At 42.2% G+C, this 19,711-nt stretch overlaps 1 protein-coding gene and 1 non-coding gene across 8 annotated transcripts; one reads left to right on the forward strand and one right to left on the reverse strand.

Moving 5' to 3' along the window:
* Positions 1-609: 609 nt before the first annotated feature.
* Positions 610-18,843, forward strand: LOC147999253 (disks large homolog 5-like). 7 transcript variants are annotated; one of them, XM_087596221.1, is made up of 9 exons: positions 977-1,018; positions 1,523-1,590; positions 2,360-2,426; positions 7,129-7,227; positions 13,784-13,889; positions 14,954-15,113; positions 16,334-16,477; positions 17,110-17,272; positions 17,987-18,494. In XM_087596221.1, exons 4-9 carry the CDS (start codon positions 7,147-7,149, stop codon positions 18,014-18,016), a joined length of 684 nt encoding a protein of 227 aa, XP_087452347.1. In that variant the 5' UTR covers positions 977-1,018; positions 1,523-1,590; positions 2,360-2,426; positions 7,129-7,146; the 3' UTR covers positions 18,017-18,494. The 7 variants fall into 7 exon arrangements, with proteins under 7 accessions (XP_087452352.1, XP_087452348.1, XP_087452350.1 ...); XM_087596220.1 differs by lacking the exon at positions 1,523-1,590 and having other exon boundaries at positions 857-1,018; XM_087596226.1 differs by lacking the exons at positions 7,129-7,227; positions 13,784-13,889 and having other exon boundaries at positions 610-1,018.
* On the reverse strand, positions 2,197-2,269 carry Trnav-aac (transfer RNA valine (anticodon AAC)). Its single transcript has one exon. It is a non-coding gene; the product is annotated as a tRNA-Val (tRNA).
* Positions 18,844-19,711: the final 868 nt, after the last annotated feature.

Consider the following 19,711-nt stretch of genomic DNA (forward strand, 5'->3'; position numbering starts at 1 on the left):
TTTTCACCTTTCTCCTGCTGAAGTCTGCTTAATCCTACCCTGGACCCAGGACACAGCAGGTGTGGGAGACTCAAAGCCTGGGGCTTCAGCACAGCATGGGTACACAGCATGGCATGCAGCCTACACGGCTGTGAAAAAGCCAAGGAAGTGCTTCTCAGCTCACCCCCTGTAGGAGTGTCTAGTCCATCCTTCTCTCCATGGACACAGACATCTGCTTCCAACTGCCCGACATGTCCCTCTGGTTTTGACTTTCCTGGATGCCATGTCAATGCCACCACACAGAGTGCTGCCTCTACTGGGGACACACACACAATCTCTCTGGGGGACATCTGAGCCAAGCAGGGATTGGGTGCACTGCAGAGAGGTCAAGTCATGTAGTGAAGTACCTTGTCCCACAAAGGCTCACTGTTCAGGGAGTTGACTGGAAAAGTAAGCTTATGCCCCTGGGCAGGGTCCCCATAGGGAGTGTCCCACACCCTGCTATCAGGTCTATTCCTGGTGCCATGCAAATTCAATTTGCAAGACCAATGCTCTGGAAATGTCAAGAGCTAACGGAAATGTACCAGGAAGTGCACACCATAGCAAAGGGAGAGGATGGCACAGAGACCTATGCTATGGGTTAAGGGGCACGGAAAGGCCACCTCGAGCACAGGGGTCAGTCACCTCTTTCACAAACAAGGCTAATGGTCAATGCTCTCAGCTCTGGGAGCCTAAAGGGCTCTGTGGCTCCTAATCCCTGCAGCTGCAGCCAGAAGCAGCACTGAACAGGATGTAAATGCTGAGGATGGTGATGTCAATAAAACTTTATTTACAAAACCAAATTGGTGGTGGTGGTGGTGGTGGTGGTGGTGGTGGTGGTGGTGGTGGTGGTGGTGGTGGTTCCGGACTGGTTCATTTCAAAGCATGCTGGAGTGGCATGGCCACTGAGCATCGGGAAACACAGAAAGGAATGAGACCGGACGCATGGCTCCCAACTCCCTAGACGTCGACCTATGGCACTGGAACAGGGTCCCTGAAGGTAAGTCTGGACAGTCAGATAAGGTAAGTACATTTTATTACAAGGAAATGGGACAAGATAAATCTTCTCTTCATCTCGCTATGCTTAAGCATCTTTAAGAGTTCAGGGAATTCATGTCTCGTAGTCTGGTTTAGAAAAGTGTTTAGAGACAGCAAGAGTAAACTCCATGATTCCCTGACGAGGGTTCCAGGGATTCTGATATCTGGGTCAAAGTGAAAGTTAAGGTGAAAAAGGCTGTCAGGCAGGGCAAAAAGATTTCAATTTCTGGTCTCTTTGGGCTGTAATTTTTACTGTGTTCAAGGCCATGAATGCAGACAGGGTAATAACGAATACAGAACAAGAAGCTAGAGCTTCATTAAGACAAAACGAAAGTAAAAGTTTTGCCCTCTGCACCACTGCCTGAAGCAGGTTTTTCTAAGTCGTTTCCCGAGGATGGCATGTTGACCATTAGATTCACAAGATGATGATGACAAATTCACCTGCTTTTTCTTTTCCTATAATTAGGCCAGCATTGATTCAAGGTGTGGCCCAACCGACTTATTATAAAGGATGATACTGGTTGGTTGAAAAAGGTAGTAGCTTTCTATGAACCATATATTAAGTTTTTATGTATATTAAAATTAACATTGGAAAGAACAATGGTAGGAGAGGTAGCTGGAGGACAACTGCTGCAAATGCTTGCTTTTGAAAATGCTAATGAAGAGTACAGGAGAGCATTATTACCTATAAAGGAGGCTGGGGATATTAATGCTTATATGAAGGCATGCAAGGGTGTCTTTTCTGAAAATGGAAAGATGCATATTTGGCATGTATTGATCCAGATAGAGTTATTAAATTATATGTTTAAATACTCTTGAATATCCTACAGGCACTTTCGCTCAGGATGAGTTGCCTTTAGAATGGATATAAATTAAATAAAACTTTAACCAAACATTAACAAATTATGAGGAACAAATTTCTTTAATTATTCAGCAAGGCATACAAAGACCTGTTACACTGTGGGGATATGATTGTGCTGCTATTGTTTTCCCATTAAGGAAAGATAAAGTGGAATATTTAATGCAGATGTCTGAGGTTTTTCAATTAGCCATGATTTCTTACACTGGAAATATTGAATTTCATCCTCCCCATAGTAAATTGTGGGATTGCTTTACTGTAGTAATTTTTTTTTCTTTTCTTTTGGAGCTGGGGATCGAACCCAGGGCCTCGTGCTTGTTAGGCAAGCGCTCTACCACTGAGCTAAATCCCCAACCCCGGGATTGCTTTAAAAAACCAAAAAAAATTTGATAAATACACTAATTTCTGTTGATCCATTACCATCAGCCTTTACTGTGTTTACAGATGGTTCTAACACCAAGATGGCTTATTGGACCAAAGATTAATTTTGGGGACAAGAATCTTCTTTTGGGTCAGTACAACAAAATGAATTATTAGCGGTAATTAATGTATTCCAGGATTTTACTCATGATGTAAAAATATTATAGCTGAGTCCGCTTATGTTGTAGGAGTAGTACAGAATATTGCGACTGCTGTTGTTTCTACATCTAGGCCTATATTAAATGTTATTCTCACATATTAAAGGACTATTGTTATTATGAAACTCTAGAATATTCATTACACATACTAGATCACATTCAAAATTTCCAGAATCTTTAACACTTGGCAATCATATGGTAGATCAATTAGTGGCATTTGCTACCCCAGAAGAACACAGTCATAATCATGCCAATACAGGATATTTACATATTAAATATAAGCTTCCCTATTCTTAAGCCAAACAAATTATTGCTAATTGTCCTATGTGTTAGTCTTCACGTATAAAATGTGTTCCATCTCAAATTAATCCCAGAAGGATGCAACTTAATACATCGTGTCAGATCGATATAACCCATATTTCTGAGTTTGGTCGCCTTTCACATATAGATGTAAGCATAGATAATTTTTCAAAATTTGTGTGGGCTACACCATTGCCAGGAGTACGCACTGCTCATGTTATACAGCATCTATTGGAAACTTTTGCTGTTATGGGACTGCCTTCTAAAATTAAAATTGATAATGGACCAACATATATTTCTTATCAATATAAACAATTTTGTCAATGATATCATATTGTACATATTACTGGTACAGAACACAATAAACAAGGACAAGCTTTTGTTGAAAGAATTCACCATACCCTGAAATGACAAATTATAAAATTAAAAAGGGGGAAAAGAGATGGCCTTATGCAACCTGAATGGAGTTTGCAGACCAGTCCCAGGGCTATATTGGCACAAGCATTATACGTTATTAATTTTCTTAATTTACCACAAGGTGAAGTTATATCAAAAGCCGATAGACACTTTGTTGAACTTCCCCCAAGAAGGCATGGAACCGACAGTATGGATAAAAATTGCCCGGGATGCTGAATGGCAGGAAGGGACATCATTGTATATAGGGGAGAGGGTTTTGTCTCATTACAGGATGGGAGACTATTCTGGTTACCCGGGAGATGGATCCAAGCACAGAATAATAAGAACTGCTCCCTACCCTCAAAGGAATCCAGTTAAACCAGCTACATTTTCTCCTGATGGATGTTCTCAGGAGATGAGGAGGTGTCCTCCATTACTGAGGCCCTGGCTTCTCTTAGTGTCCACAAACAACAATGGATAAGGATCCGTGCAGTGACAACCCTATTACCTATGTGGGGTCAGGTGAAGCGATTAAGCACTGAAAGGAATAATTTTGTCTCCTTCAGGAAAGTCCTTTACTGCTGAGCACTTATTCTTAGCAATGTGTGTTTTACTCATGGTTTCTTCTGCTGCGAACAATGCCAGTTATCGGGCTTATATTGCTTATCCTGATGAAATCCTACTACTTGTCTGTTAATAAATATATGGATAATGACACAGAACATGATTGGAAGTTAATTCAAGCCTATTTAGAGGGTAATGAAAGTGCTTCAAAAGTAATTAATGCCTTGAAATATGATGTTTGAATGTCTTCTGGTAAACAGCTGGAAGATACTACCCCTATGGAAATAGCGAAATTATTGGCTGATCAATTGACAGGATTAGATCCCAAGGCTTGGCTTCAAAGGATTTTCCATAGCATGGGAGGAACTAGTTTTGCCATAATCTTATGTACATTATGTATTATGTTGCTTTATTTTTACATGACTAAACCCCTACAAGGACCTTTAGCTATGTTATGTAAAGTGTTACTTTAAAACAAAAGAAAAAAGAAGGAATTGTTAAGACATAGAGATGCAGCTCCCAGGCAGGGTCAAGAAAGGCCTGGTGACAGATTCAAGTAGGGGCTGGAATGCCGCCCTGGAGAAGAAAATGTTTTTCTCACTTGGCCTTAAATTATGTTCTGCTGTGTCCCGTTTCTATGGAAGTGGTTCTAACGCTCTCTTGGTAATGGTGAGTATATTTTGATTATAATAAGAGAGGTTATTTGTTATATGAATATTTTTAGAAGAAGCTTTTGTTTATTCGTCTTTCTTTGTTTAATCTTCCCTCATTGTTCCTGGTATCCTGGGAATAATAATCTTATGGTATCTTGACACAATGAAAATTGTAGTGATGCATATTCTTAGCTTAATAAGGATTAATAAAGCTTGCAACTGCATGCAGTTTCTTATGCCTTTGCTCTGCACCCCCTGTGTCCTGGGGTATGCGACCATACCCAGGGCCCCAACTCACTAGACATTGACAATGGGTCACCCCACAAAACACAGAAGCATCTACCTTAGTCAAAAATGGACATTTTATTGAATGCATACACTAACACTGATTGATCACATCCATAGCAGAGATACTAGGGGCAGGTCCGTGGCCCAGAATACATTCCTCTAAACCTATAAAGCAAAGAAAGAAAGAAAGAAAGAAAGAAAGAAAGAAAGAAAGAAAGAAAGAAAGAAAGAAAGAGAGAGAGAGAGAAAGAAAGAAAGAAGGAAAGAAAGAAAGAAAGAAAGAAAGAAATAAAGGAAGGAAGGAAGGAAGAACAAAAAACTTAAGCTTCTCATATGAACTTCGCAGGAAGTGTTGTCTGGCGGTCAGTTCTGATTAGGCCATTTTAGATAGAACAGTGCATAGTGACCCTTAATGTGATGGGCCCTATATAAAGCTTTTTGCAATATTGGAATTTTAACAAACCTCATCCAGAACATACAGCAGAGGCAAGGATGTGATCACCATGTCCTTGCTCTCTATCAGGTTATTTTTATGTGTCCTTGATTGTCAGGCATAGAACAGCAACAATCTGAAATAGCTGGTAGACATGGAACAAAGTGGCTAAAACTATAGTTGTGGGTTGCACACCTCAACTGTCAATGGCTAATGCTGTCCTCAGAGACCTCGGAGGCCCCTCTTGTAAGACTGTCTATTGGAAATGGAAGCACTGACTTCAAAGTGAACCGGGCCAGCCAGGGAGAGGGCAACATGGATGCGTGAGACCCTGTCTAAAACCAGCACAGAAACCAACCCTTCATTCAAAGCATCATCTATTAATTCTTTATTATTTACCACTTTCTCCCTACCAGCCTTTCAGTCTGGAATGGTAGAAAAGGACTGGGAATGTCCCTTCTATTCTAAGGACCTTGATCTCTCTTTCCTTAGGTCCACATTAAGAACACATGCAAATGGATATCACCATCTGAACAACTTAGTATCATCTACTCAGTATATCTAGCCTAACACTGTGCTATGACAATCTCAAGCTTCCTTGAGTTTCGCTGACCTAGCAAGAAGTATGAAGTACTGAGGCCACACCCCAGTGATCCTTTCAAGGGGTTAGAAGAAAGCCGTGAGAGATACTCCACTTCTTCGTCCTTAGATTAAATCACATTGACACAATGTGGGTGGACTATTTAACCAGACATGTTTCTCCCAACCCCACCTTTCTGAGTTCAGACCATGGCAGAATCCATGCCCCACCACCCTAGATATTGAGTTTAGTGATATGTAATTATTATTTAAACCTATGTATTAAATTTTGTCATTTTGTTAATTTTTGTGGTTTTCACAGTCTTCTTTGATTAACTTTCCTAGTTTTATTAATTTATCCCCTGTGTTCTCTGGTATTTTGTCCTTCCCTTCAAACTAAAGTAATCCTTTTAGGATCCTCTACAGAGCTGTCTTACTGGTTATACATATTTTGTTAAATTTATTTTAGTGTACATTAGTCAGCACAGTAGCTGGGCAGCTGCCTGCCCTCCATGGTATCAGATCTACTTTCCAAACAATAATGCTCAACTCTTACTGGCTGTGTAGCATCTTGGCTGCTCTTTGTTCCACTTGGACAGCCCTCAGGACCAGGCTCTCCTCTCCCTTAACCATGGCTGCTGTCCTCTTCCTCTCTCCTCTCCATCACACACGTTCTTCCTTTATTCTATGGCAGCTTCTTCTTCCTTCTTCCCTCCTCATGATCCTCTCTAGCAAAGCCCTCAAAGTTCACCTCCCCCATCTCTCTGCTGTTGGCTGTTGGCTTCTTTATAATCACAGTTAACTGGGAACAGGGTCAGTTATTTGGGGTTAACCAGTCTTGAGTTCTCCAAATTAGCATTAAAATACAAGCAGCATTAGGCCAATCCACCACAGGGATTTTTGTTTGTTTGTTTGGTTGGTTTGGTTTCATTTTCATTTACCTTTTTACTTATTTTATTTTTGGCTATTTTTATTAATTGGTTATTTTATTTATTTACATTTCAACTGTTGTCCTGCTTTCCAGCCTCCCCTCATCAAACCTTACATCCCGTTTCTGCTCAGCTTTGCCTATGTGACAGTGCTCCTGCACCCACACATATCCATCCCCACCTCACACCTCTAGGATCTGCCTTTGGTGGGGCAACAGGACTCACCTAGAACCATAGAGCATCCTTGCATACACTTTGGCTGGCAGTTTGGCCCCTGGGAGCTCGGGGATTAGGGAAAGAGGATCTGGTCAGATATTAAAGCCAATGATTGCTGCATTCTCTTCTTTTTCTGGTTATAGGTGAAATTATGTTTGTGTGCTTCTCTTTTTTTAAATTATTGAGAGAAGATTAATTTCTTGGTTTTTCTTGGGTATAGTTTAGTTCATTGTCTTGAAGTTTTCCTCCTATTAGCCTCTGTTGTGCTTTCTTACAGAAAAGAATTCTGAAATCCATGACCTTCAGGAATTGTGATATTCATGGAAATTCAATTCCTTTGCAGATGCTCCAGTTGTTGTGGCCAATTGCTAGAAAGGTCAGCTTAAGCTTGCAGGACCCCCACCATCCCTCCCCCTGCCTCAACAGAAAGCTCAAAAGACACTGCCCAGAACTTACTCCACATTCCCCAGAACCACTTTCTTTGTCCATCATTTCTTTGAGACGAAAGGTCAGACACCTTCACCCTAGTCTCTCCACAATCGACATCCCCCCTCCCAAAACACTTCTAAGACTGGAAAACATGTCTTAGGATGTATCTGCCAGACTCGTAGTGAGAGAAACTAGGGCACTGGTTGTCACTACAACATTGGTGACATAGCAGAGGACGCCAAGAACTCTCTAGGAGACAATAGAATGTCCAAGAAGGGACAGCTGATGTCATGGGGAACAGACTTTGCCTTCCTGCTAATGTTCTCCCTGTACTGAGCATAAGCAGAGGTGCCCTTTCCAGGAGACTTTCCCGGGGCAGAGCCACTGAGCATCTCCTGCTTCCAAAGCCAAATTTTCCTCAAGGCTTGATTATAAAAACCTTAGTAATTCCTATGCATCTAAATGAATGTTTCCTTCCAAATCCTGCCCAAAAATGTCTCATCCTAACTCAAATTATCCTCCTTCACCAATATTAGCCATTAAAAATTCCTGAGAAATAATACCAGTTTGAATATGCAGTCAAAATGTTCTCCTGTCTTATTATGTACAGGTGCTTGAAATCACATCAAGAAATAGCCTGCATGGAAGGTTGCAACATGGGTGTGTGTTAGGGGAACACCCATGAAGCCTTGTGCTTAGCATTCAATGGTTGCCACAAAATTCCTTAGGAGGAAGACTTGAAATCATTATGGTGCTAGAAACAGTGTGGAGGCCAGTTGGCAGAGGAAAGTGAAACATTAGAGCCACCATTGAAGGCTCCTGTTGGGCCCTACCTTGGTGTTTCCCTCCCCCCTAGCTGAGCCTTTCAGCCTGCTCTAGCAAGAAATTGTTTACACCTTTGACAGCTGCTCTTAGCACCTGATTTGGGCTGGGATTTTCCATGGCACCCTTTCTCCCCACTGAGCTTTCCTGCTTCTTGTTTTTAAGAAGCTGTTTATGCCCCTGAGTGGGCTGGAACTTTCACCACACAGACTTGTCCTATTATCCTGGTTGGGGATTTTCACCTGCCTTGTTGTTTTTCCACAGCTATTGCCTCTGGTATATAAGGAGATCTCAGTAAAGCCTTGGTGGCACTGGCTAAAAAGGGGTGACCCGTGTACGTGTTTTCTTTCAACCCCACAAACCTACACCCGATATTCACACACTGTTGGCGCAGGCACTGACAATAGGTATCACAATAGAAACTAGTAACTAGATTTAACCAAACTATCCCATTAATACTGTATTTCGTGGTATTTTTTTTTTTTTTTGCTCTCCTAGAACCTGGAAGAGGCTTGGGGTTTTCTAATCCTACTCATAATTTATTAATCTTCCCAACACTATGTGCTTTGTTCTGTTAATGCTAACAGCGGCATCCAATACCTAGGATATTTTCTACTGACATGTGTGACGTGAGACAAAACAATCCATGTCATCCCTCACCTGAATAAACTTCCTTTGAGGACAGTGTAGTTGGAGGGTCCTTCTTTCCTCTCCAAGATCAAGAAACATTTCCAGTCTTCAGACAAGTGTGTCAGCCATTGTCCAGTGACTGTCTTGAGATGTCCACATTGTCAGCTGAGTGTCGTCATCCAGCCTGCCCTGTAATTGTTGTAGACGATTAATAGGGTTCCAGCCCTAGGATTTAATTCAGTGCTACAGTACTTGCCGAATACACTCAAAGCCCTAGCTGCCACCCTAGTCCTGTGTGCTCTAGAGAAAGAAAATAAAGAACCACATTGTCTATCAAGTTTCTCCTCCAATAGAAGGAGAATCTGCATCCGGTCTTTTAAGTAACTCTAAGCCCCAGCTTCCCCATAGCTCCCTCCTTCGATTCCATTATTGGTGCATTTTCAGTAATGCTCACTTTATTTTTGGTGTGCAAAGAATATGCACCATGTCAGTAAAGTGTGTGTGTGTGTGTGTGTGTGTGTGTGTGTGTGTGTGTGAGTGTGTGTTCATCCATGAACTCACTATAAATTATTATTAAATGACCCAGAAGACCGTGTAGAAACCTGTCGATATGCATGCAGAATTATGTTACTATCATTCTATGGCACCTTACAGGGAACACTGAAATAGTGGGCTGCTTTAATAGAGCCTAAAACCAGGCTATGCATGGTTTTCAGTGAGATTGTGATGTGCAACACCACAACAGAGATCCGCAGAAGCTTCATTTATTCCATGCTGCTGTTACCAAGAGGAGGCAAAGCCTCATCCCATAGAGAGTCTGGTAGGATCTGATGAAGGGCAATAAACTCAGGGTTGAAATCAAGCCTTTAGAAACAAAGAGAAAAATACAAAGTCAAGGAACGCAAGAGCTGTCTTTTTCTTTTCTTCCTCTTTTTTTTTTTTTGAGAAGATCCACAAGAGAGACAACCACTTCCTCAAACTAACAATGCACAAGAGAGACAATACATGAATTAAAAATCAGAAATGAAATGAGGGACATAACAATAGACACCGAGCAAATTCCAAAATCATTAGTTATTACTCCCGTGGACTTTACGCCAGAAAACTGGAATATTTATTCGATATTGTTGATTTTGTAGATAGATAACAATTACCAAAGTTAAATCCAGATCTGGGAAGGTATCTGAAAAATACCCCTAAGAAAATAGATACACTCATTAAAGGTTGCATACATTATATATTATATTGCTTTCTTTTTGCATGATTAAACCCCTTCAAGGACATTTAGCTATGTTATAGAAAGTGTTACTTTTAAAACAAAAGGACAAAGAGAGAAATTGTGGAGTCACTGAGAGACACTTCCCAGACAGGATCAAGGAAAGACGGCTGAGAGATGCAAGCAGGTGGCTGGAATGCTGCCCTTGAGAAGAAAATGTTTTTCTCACTTTACCTTACACTATGCTGTACTGTGTCCCTTTTTTGTGGAAGCGGCTCTCATGCTCTCTGGGTTATGACAAGTATATTGTGATGCTAGGAAGAGGGATGATTTGCTATACAGATATATTAGGGAGAAGCCTTTGCTCAGTCTCACATCTTTGCCTAGTCTTGCCTTAGTCGTTCCTGGTATCATGGGAATAACGATCTTATTATATCTTGCCAAAAGGGAAAGTGAGGTAATCCATATTCATGCCTATATAAGGGTTAATAAACTTGCAGCTGCATGCAGTTGCATCTGCCTTTGCTCTGCATCCCCTGTGTCCTGGTTATTTGTGACCATACCTGGGCCCCCAACACACTAGATGTTGACAGGCATCACCCTTCTCAGTGTCAGGTTTATTTTCTTTCTTTTTTGAAATCTATGATGTGGAGGCGTATTACAGCAACAATAGAAATAGCAGGCGGGCATGTATGAAAATTGCTGTGTTTAAGCTAGGTGTGGGGACAAGTCCTCAAAAGGAGCTGTTAAGATGGGAAACAAATAATGCATTTGTTGCTGGAATTGAGTTGCCTCAGCTGTGTTGCTCTGCCTGCTCAGTGTCCATTCACCCTCACTCTGTTTCTACAGAGGAACTCAAGGTTTGCCCCAGCCGCCTGTGAGCTGTGATATGGGCAGAGAAAGGCCAGGACACAGTGGTGATTTCCCACTCCTCAGTTATGCTGAATTTTCCACTACTGTACTTGTAGTACAGTGTGGTCAGTTATTATTGATATTTGTCATTTCTTACAGAGGGCAATTATGATTGACTACACCCAATTCTATAAAAAACAAAACTCAGGAAACCTGGCGCTTGGCAGCAATGAATCAAGAAATATCTAGGATGGGGGGCATGAATTCTGCCAAGCAATGACCTCAGATAGGTGGGGTTGTGAGGAAGATGTATGGTTGAATAGCACACTAGATTCACGTTGTATCATCTTGATTTAATCTAAGGACACTGAAGTGCAGTATCTCTGATGGCTTTCTTCTAACCCCTTGAAAGGTTCACTGGGGTTTGACCTCAGTTCTTCATTCTTCTTGCTGGGGCAGCAACACTCAGGGAAGCTTGAGATTCCATTGGCACAGTATTAGGCTAGAAATGCTGAGTAGGTGATACTAAGTTATTCAGATGGTGATACCCATTTCATTTGTTCTTAACGTGGACCTAAGGAAAGACAGATCAAGGTCCTTAGAATACAAAGATCTTTTCCAGTTCTTTTCTACCTTTCCTGAATGAAAGACTGGTTGGCAGAGAATGGTAAAAATTCAAGAATTGGTAGATGATGCTTTGAATGAAGGGTGGGTTTCTGTGCTGGTTTTAGACAGGATCTCAATTACCCCATCTTGTTCTCTACGTTGCTCGTCAGGTTCACTTTGAACTCAAATAAAGCTGCTTCCACTTTCCAACAGGTAGTCTTACAAAGGGGCCTCCAAGGACTGTGAGGACAGCATTAGCCAATGAGAATTGAGGTGTGTAACCCACAACTATAGCTTTATCTGAAAGACCCTCAGACAGAGGAGACTCTCGCTCCAGTCCTGAGGACAATCACCACCCCATGAACACACAGGACTCAGTCTTGATGTAAAAACAAGAGGTTTACTTTGGGACACCAATGCACTGGGGCTCGACACGGTCCTCACGCTGGAGGGATGTGAGGAACCTCGAACTACAGAAATGTACAGCTTAAACAGTCATTTACGATCACACAGTTTCATTAGCTCAGCTATTTCGGTGTCAAGGATAACTAGGCAGATGTCTCTCGGCCTGGAATTCCTGGGATAAGGCCATAACCACATCAATGCAGCTATTTCAGTACCAAGGATGTCTGACTTGATATATGTTTTCTTATCCTGGGGTTCCCAGGACAAGGACCAAGGATATATGTCTTGGCAGGTGTTTCTCTTCTGGAGTTCCCAGGACAAGGCTATAGCTATGTCAGCCTATAGCACAGCTGCATTCAGTACCAAGGACATCTCACTTCTATAGTGGTCAGTCAGCTTCCCAGAGATGTTTCCTGTCTTGTAATTGCCCTGCAGTAAATATGTTCTATACCCTCTGTTCTTATGGTCGGGCAGCTTCCTAGAGAGTGGGTGGGAATGTGCTTTCTGTACTTTCTGGTCTAATGTCTAATGTCAAGGGGCTAAGCGAGGGCCAGCTTAAAAGATTCTCATTCTTAAGAAATGGCTGTACTGATATATAAATGGGGATCTTTCATATCCACTTTCTTCCAAGTCTACCAGCCATCTCAGATTGTTGCTGTAATATGCCTGTCAATCAAGGACACAGAAAAATAACTTGATACACAGCAAGGACATGGCAATCATATCCTGTGTTGTTATGTATGTTCTGGATGAGGTTTGTTAAAATGACAATATTGCACAAAGCTTTATATAGGACCCATCAAATTAAGGGTCACAATGCACCGTCATAGCTAAAATGGCCTGGTCAGAAGTGACCACTGGATCTCTCTTCTGTAACTTCACATGAGAGGCTCGTGCTTTTTGTGTTTTTTTATTTTTCTGTTTTTTTTCTTATTTATTTATATATTTATTGCTTTATATGTTGTCAGGAAGATAGTTCAAGTCATGGATCTGCCCCCAAAATCTGAGCTTTGCTACTAATACTGTAAACAGTATTAGTGTATGCATTCAATAAAATAACTTGGTTTTTTTTTTTTTTTAGTACGATAGATGCTTTTGTGTTTTGTGGGGTGATCCATGAAACAGGAGTGAAGATGCTTGTTTCTTACTCTGTACACTGAGTTATGTCTCTAGGCTTGTCCTACTCCATTGGCTGCACCCCCTCACACACACACATCTGCTGACTATTTTATTTTTTCAGATGACCTTACACGTTATAGCTTAGAGAGGCCTGTAAGCAATCCTGCTTTGGTAACTTAAGTGCAAAGAGGAGAGCCCCACACTCAGCCTGAGGGTGCATTCACTGGTAGATCCAATATTTCAGTTTCCTCTGCTAACAGATCACCACATTGTTGCCAGGACAATAATGAATGCAATTCTTTCTCCTAAGGAATCTGGTGGCAACTGTCAAATGTTAAGCACAAAGCTTCAGGTTGTACCTATAACACACACCCACATCGAAACCTATCCTACAGGCTATTTCTGGGTGTGATTTCATGCACCTGCACATGATGAGACAGGAGACCTCTTTGGCTACTTATAGGAACTGGTGTGATTTCTCAGTAATCTTTAATGGGTAATATTGCTGACTGAGGAGAATTTGAGGTAGGATGAAACATTTCTGTGCAGGGATTGGGGAGGAAGCACTCATTTAGATACATAGCAATGACTTAGGTTTTTCCAATCAAGCCTAGAGTCAAATTTGGCTTTGGAAGCATGTGGTGCTCAGTGGCTATGCCACAGGGAAGTCTCCTGAAAAGGGCACATCAGCTTTTGCTCAGTACAGGGAGAACATTAGCAGGGAGGCAAAGTCTGTTCTCCGTGACATCAGCCGTCCCTTCGTGGACATTCTATTGTCTCCTAGAGAGACCTTGGAATCCCTGTGATGTCACCAGTATCGTTGTGACAACCAATTCCCTACTTTTTCTCTTAGTGTCCAAAGGATATATCCACAGACATGTTTGCCCGTCTTTGTAGGCGCTTTGGGAGAGTTGATGTTGATAGAGAAGAGTCTAGAGTGAAGCAAACGAAACCTAAAGGTAATGATGGACACAGGACATGGGGAATGTGGAGTAAGTTCTGGGCAGTGTATGTTGAGCTTCCTGTCAGGGGTGAGTGTGGGGGCCTTCCGCTGGCCTTTTTAGTAATGGGCCACAACCACTGGAACATCTCCACAGATATTGAATTCCATGATTATCACAATTCCTGAAAGTCAAGGTTTTCACATCATTAGTTTCTCCATAACCACATGGAGGATATGGCAATGCCTATGCTATTATTGGGTGAACTTCTAGTCTTTACTTTTACAGTACATTCGGTATGTTAAATTGATATAATAACACCATAAGTAGTCATGGAGGGGATAACTTTTCTGAATTAAACAGGGCATCAATGTACTTCACTTTCATTGCTTCTTTAAATTCAGTGACTATCTGACAGTAGTAAGAGGGAGAGAACTGTGCTCCTGGCATGACCTTATATTCTTAGAACTCCTTTGACTACCTCTGGCTGACGGGGCCAATCTTACCTTCATATATTAGAGGTTCTGTGTGGCAGATATTTTTCTACAGTAGCCAAACTATATGGAGCAGGTAGAGAAAGAGCCTGTAACCTATTGGCACTTCTGGGGCATTTGTCATTTCAGTAGGGGGAATTAATAAGTCTGTTGACCATGTCCCCCCCCTACATGACTTTTTAATGCGAAGTTATTGGACTAGAGTAACAGTGTAGGATATGTGAGTATCCCTGATCGATCAAGTCATTGTGGATGCTGAATTGATGATCTGACTTCTGAAACCAGAGGGGTGAGGGTCCTGAAACCAGGTTGTAGCCTGCGTACCTGATAATAATCCTGGAGAAGGCATCTCTCTGGTACTTGTAAGCCTGTGTGGGCGGGCATAGGGAACACCTGGCTGCTTATATCTCTTGGTCTCTATATAGTAGTGGGGGAACTGTGATCCACTTAGGATGCCTCTTACGCAGACCAAACTCCTTGCAGTGACACTGGCTTCCAAGCATGTTCTCCTGTTTGGACCTCACTGTGGTCTGTGTATGCTCTATGCATTCGCCCCATGCGGGTTCACTTTTGTTCTTCTACCTACAGAGGCCTGCAGACAGATGTCATCCCCTGAAAATATCCTAAACAAGGTGCAGGCCAACGAGGAAGAGGAGAGGCTGAATAGAGAACTGGAGCTAGCTACCAAGGAGAGAAATGAGCTGACAGAACGCCTCCTTTATGTGACAGGTGGATCCATGAGCACGAGGTATGCATTGCTCCAAACAAACGACCTTGTTCTAAACCTCATCTCCCATAGAGAGGAGATTCAGAACCTGACCCTTAGTGAGGAGTGAGTTTGGAAATGGACTCTCTGATTCCGCCTGTTGAAAATCTGAACTTGTGATCTGAGTGAAGAATTCAGGGATAAAGTCACTGGAGCATGAGTTCCCAGTGTACAATTGGAAAGCCCTTGACAGGTGGTAGCTTTGCAAGGTTCTAGGTGCTGTGAGTTTGTGGACAGTGTTTGTACTTGCTAGGAAGGTGACTGAATGCTATCATCTCCTGGCAGCACCCTTAGGTGACATGTCCCACATTGTTCATATCAATGCTTAACTAGAAGGCCTGAGGCTCAGGCCTGTTCCTTCTTGTCTGTGTGCCTTAAACACTGAGACAGTAATGGTGCATACATTTCTACTGATTCCCATTGTGCTCTTTCCATATTTGTCTCTCTTTCTCATTCTCTGAGTCTGTTTACTTTTCTTTTCTTGTGGGTGTGTCCCAGTTTGTGTGTCTGTGTGTGCACAGGTCTGCATGCATATGCACAACTTTTATATGTTTCTATGTCCCTGCACACTTGGAATTTAGGGGTCTGTTTTTTGACCTCAGGATATACCTGTATAATAGTTTCATGGAGGTGTAAGTGCTTTATTTTGGAAGCCCCACTTTCAACAGTACAGTTCTTTGCCTTTGTGGTCACATTTGTCTATACATTTGTATGCCTTGGGCAGATTATAAGTTTGTGGCAATATCTGGTCTCATCTCCAGAATTATGTGTACTGTCTGCCTCTAGAATATTAGTTATTCGGCTTGTAGCATTCCACTTGTCAAAACAGGAAAATTGAAATCAGAGGATTCTGGATGTGTTTGTGTGTGTGTGTGTGTGTTTGTGTGTGTGTGTATGGGTTTGTGTTTGTGTGTGTGTGTGTGTGGTTGGGTAAGCTCTGTGGCCTAGGCTCTTGACAGCATAACAGGTTTGAATGCAGATCCAGACCTCCTGATTGAAAAAAGTGAGCCAGGGAACCCTTTATCTGGGTGCTTAGCTTCTGTTGTCCTGGGCACACAATTCCAAGTTTCTGAAGCTGAAGAAGATCCAAATATGTAGAATTCAGAAAGTGTCCTTCCAGGGCTGGGGTAGTACAGGACACAGCCTGAGTTCATATAATCCTAAACCTCAATGTTCATTGGGTTCTATCTTCCTGGGGCCAGCCCCTACTTCAGGCCAAATCCATTTTATGAAAACTTGAAGATAAAGGAGAAAGAGGTCATGTCATTACTGCACAACTTAGACACAAAGAACACTGAACATCGTGAGAAATTTCAAGAGCTCAAGAAGGAGATTAACTTCTATCGGTAAGTACTGGTCAGAAGGGCCCATCACTTGTGGAATGGCCATGTCTGCCTCTCTTTGTTCTGGACCGGAAAGTCTGCAGCTCTGGGCCCATCTCTTCTGCTGTTTAAATATCACTGTGCCGTGGGTCTTTTGGACTCAGTTTCAGTTCCATAAGAGACTGTGACTTCTCAGCACAGTGTCTATGCATCTTTAGAAGGCTCTGGATAGAACTACACTGATTCAGGCATCAGAGTGTTATTAGGCCAACCTGCGGCTCTGGGGTCATACCAGGTTTAACAAAGCTCAATGTGTGGACCACATGGTTAGCATGACCTCCCTTGGTTCTACTGTCCTCTTGTGGTTGTTTACTGCCTACTAATTGATGCTGTCCCGATGCATTGGGCTCTCATGTGTAGTTGTAGATCCCTTGTTCTTTTGGACAGACATGGACTCTTATTGGTGCTTGGGTCACAGAAACAATTTATTCTTCCCTGGATTGGCCGTTTGCTGTTTGTGCAGCAGCCTTACATGTATGGAGATGTATTCTTTGAAGTCTTTATGGGTATCTGTGTCCTGGTGGAGTTTGTGGGATTTGGCAGTTAGAATGGGAGGAAGAGGCTTCAGGATCTTACTATGCAAAGTGTGTTTCCAGAAACCTGCACAGCCGGCTCCTGATGGACCAGGCATGTATGAAGAAGAAGTTGGTCACATTGAAGCAGGAGAGCAAGGAGTTACAGCGATATTTGTTTGAGTTGAACCCGAAGGATGAAGACGAACAGGAGAAGGCCAGCAACCTCCAGACCCAGCAAAATGTGGTAGGAACAAGCAGCTGAGTCAGATTAACAATGTCTGATACCATTTGCCTATTGGATGCATCTTTGCTTCCCCTATCATCTTTCTAATCTCCCCACACCCAATCAGTCACCCTCCTCATGTGATAGAGTTATTCATTGCTCTGTTTATGCACAAGTATCCTGGGAAGTTAACCACTCTTCAGAAACTGAATTATGGGCAAGTACACTTCTCTGCCCTTTTTGAAACTGCAGTCCAGAAATGGTGACAAAGGAATAACATATCACATGACTGCATCTCCCTATCACAGATTGGATGCTATGAAGAGTTTTGAATGAGTTTTTGGTCGTGTGACAAAGGTCATACAGGGGTCATGTGATGGTTGGAAGCACCTTGTAGGGATAAGAACCAAGTGCAAATGGCAAATGAGTCCTGGTCATTGGCTTTGATCTGGGTATCATGTGGCCTTCTCCTTTCTTTCTGCACCCCAATGAGGTCTCTCCCCATTTCCCCATTCTTGGTTTGCACTGGTAGAGTCTGAGAAGCAGCTTGTTCTCTCACAGTACTGTGAGGGTTGCTGGTGATGTTCCCAGCCTGCAGAGATATCAGCAATGATTTCAGTGAAAAGATCAGTGCTGTCTGTCCAATGCAGCTGAGGGAACAGAAGGCAGCAACTTGACAGCTGGTATGCATGTCCCCACCAAATCAGTGTCTTAATAGCTGCCTTCTCCTCCCAGGTCTCAGAAACTGCAGGAGACATGGCATAGGACGGATCCCAGGAAGACAGCCCCCTGAGGAATGAGTTTCTCTCTCAGGAGTTCCCTGTGACGACAATCCTCACAGTCAAAGACTTTTTGGGGGAATATTCTTCTTCTCAGATAATTTCCTCAATGTATAGAGACCCTAAATTTATGTATCCGTATGCCAGCCTGTCTCATTGAGGTATTTCTCCTTTCTCATACTGACAACACCATTTGAGAGACAACTGAGGGGACTGCCTTGACATCTCACGTCCTAGAGGAGAAACAGCACTACAACTGTGTTTCTAAATGTTCATTAAGAAAATGCTGTTAAGAAATGTTTTTGGTTATGATTTTCATTGAAGTTTTCTTTTTGTTATTTCATAGTTATATATTCTTGTTACTGTTTTTCATTTTTTATACCATTTTAGTTGTTCATTTTATGCCTGTTTTTTGTAAATTGTATTCCTTATGAATAAAAATTGATTTGTAACTCTTGACACTTAACACCATCTTATTCAAGGGTCCTTTCCCCTCCTGTAGACTTAGAACTGACAGCTGGATATGGATCTTTGCATGATCCAGTGAATTCAAAGCCACCAAGCTGTACACGGGGTGATAGTGTCTTTTGTGTGGTTAATGTGACTTTTTTTATGGACACACACTTTATGATGTAATCACTGACATACTGTATCCATGCTGTCATGTCTTCTGCTCATCCTAGTCTATATCAGTCTACAACACACATTCCTTATTGACTGTGTGCACCAGATATTGAGTAACACACACTCATGCCTGTAGAGCTGCAGAAAAAATGACAACTTACACAGAGGAATATAGAATAATCCTAATCGAGAACCATGTGCCTCAGTTTTTCTTACAATACAGCATTATTATTAAACCACAAAGATAATGACCATCAACTCATTTTGGGAAATAGGTTTTTATAGGTGCTGTTTCACTTGATCATTCATATGCTGTGTTTTTTATTGTTGCTGATTATATTTATTTTTATCATTTAACTCAATGGATCTTTTTTTTTCAAATGTATGTCTGGGCCACTCCTGAGTGCATTTCCCTCATGATCCAAAAGAGGGAATAGCATTCCCCATTGTAGATGATTGTTAGGGACCATGTGGTTCTTCTGAGAGAGCAGCAGATGCTCTAACCTGGGAGCCATCACCACAGCTCCTGTAGGTAGCTTTTGTCCTTCCAGGGCATGTGCTGTACTAGGTGGACACGATCACCTCCCATTTAGGAGAGAGATCTCAGGAGATGTGTATGTACAGGTGGTTGAGCAGTGCCTGCTCAATGTGGTAGGCTGCTAGGCAACCAACTGAACCCCAGCCCTGCTCCACCTGCATTCTTCGAGGCAGAGTTTCTATAGCCCAGGATGGTCTAGAATGCATCATCTGCCTATGTCTTTTTTCCACTAATGCTAGGATGAGGAGCATATGTCCTCCACACCCTTCTTTCCAAACAATGAACATGCTCATGGTCTGGTTATCACATGGCCATGAGGGAGGTAAATAACACTCAGCCAAAACAGAGGCGCATTCCACAGTCACACAGACAGCCTGGACAGATCTGACACGATCAGCACCAGGTTTGACTGCCACTACTTGAAGCAAGGTCCTCCAGTGTTAGGACAACCATTCAAACAGCAAAGAATGAACCTGTTCCCAGCATCCGAGGAGTGGGAGACCCAGGAACCCATGTGTC

The sequence above is a fragment of the Rattus norvegicus genome, chromosome 19 (genome assembly GCF_021556685.1).
Source record: "Rattus norvegicus strain SHRSP/BbbUtx chromosome 19, alternate assembly SHRSP_T2T, whole genome shotgun sequence".
NCBI lineage: Eukaryota > Metazoa > Chordata > Mammalia > Rodentia > Muridae > Rattus > Rattus norvegicus.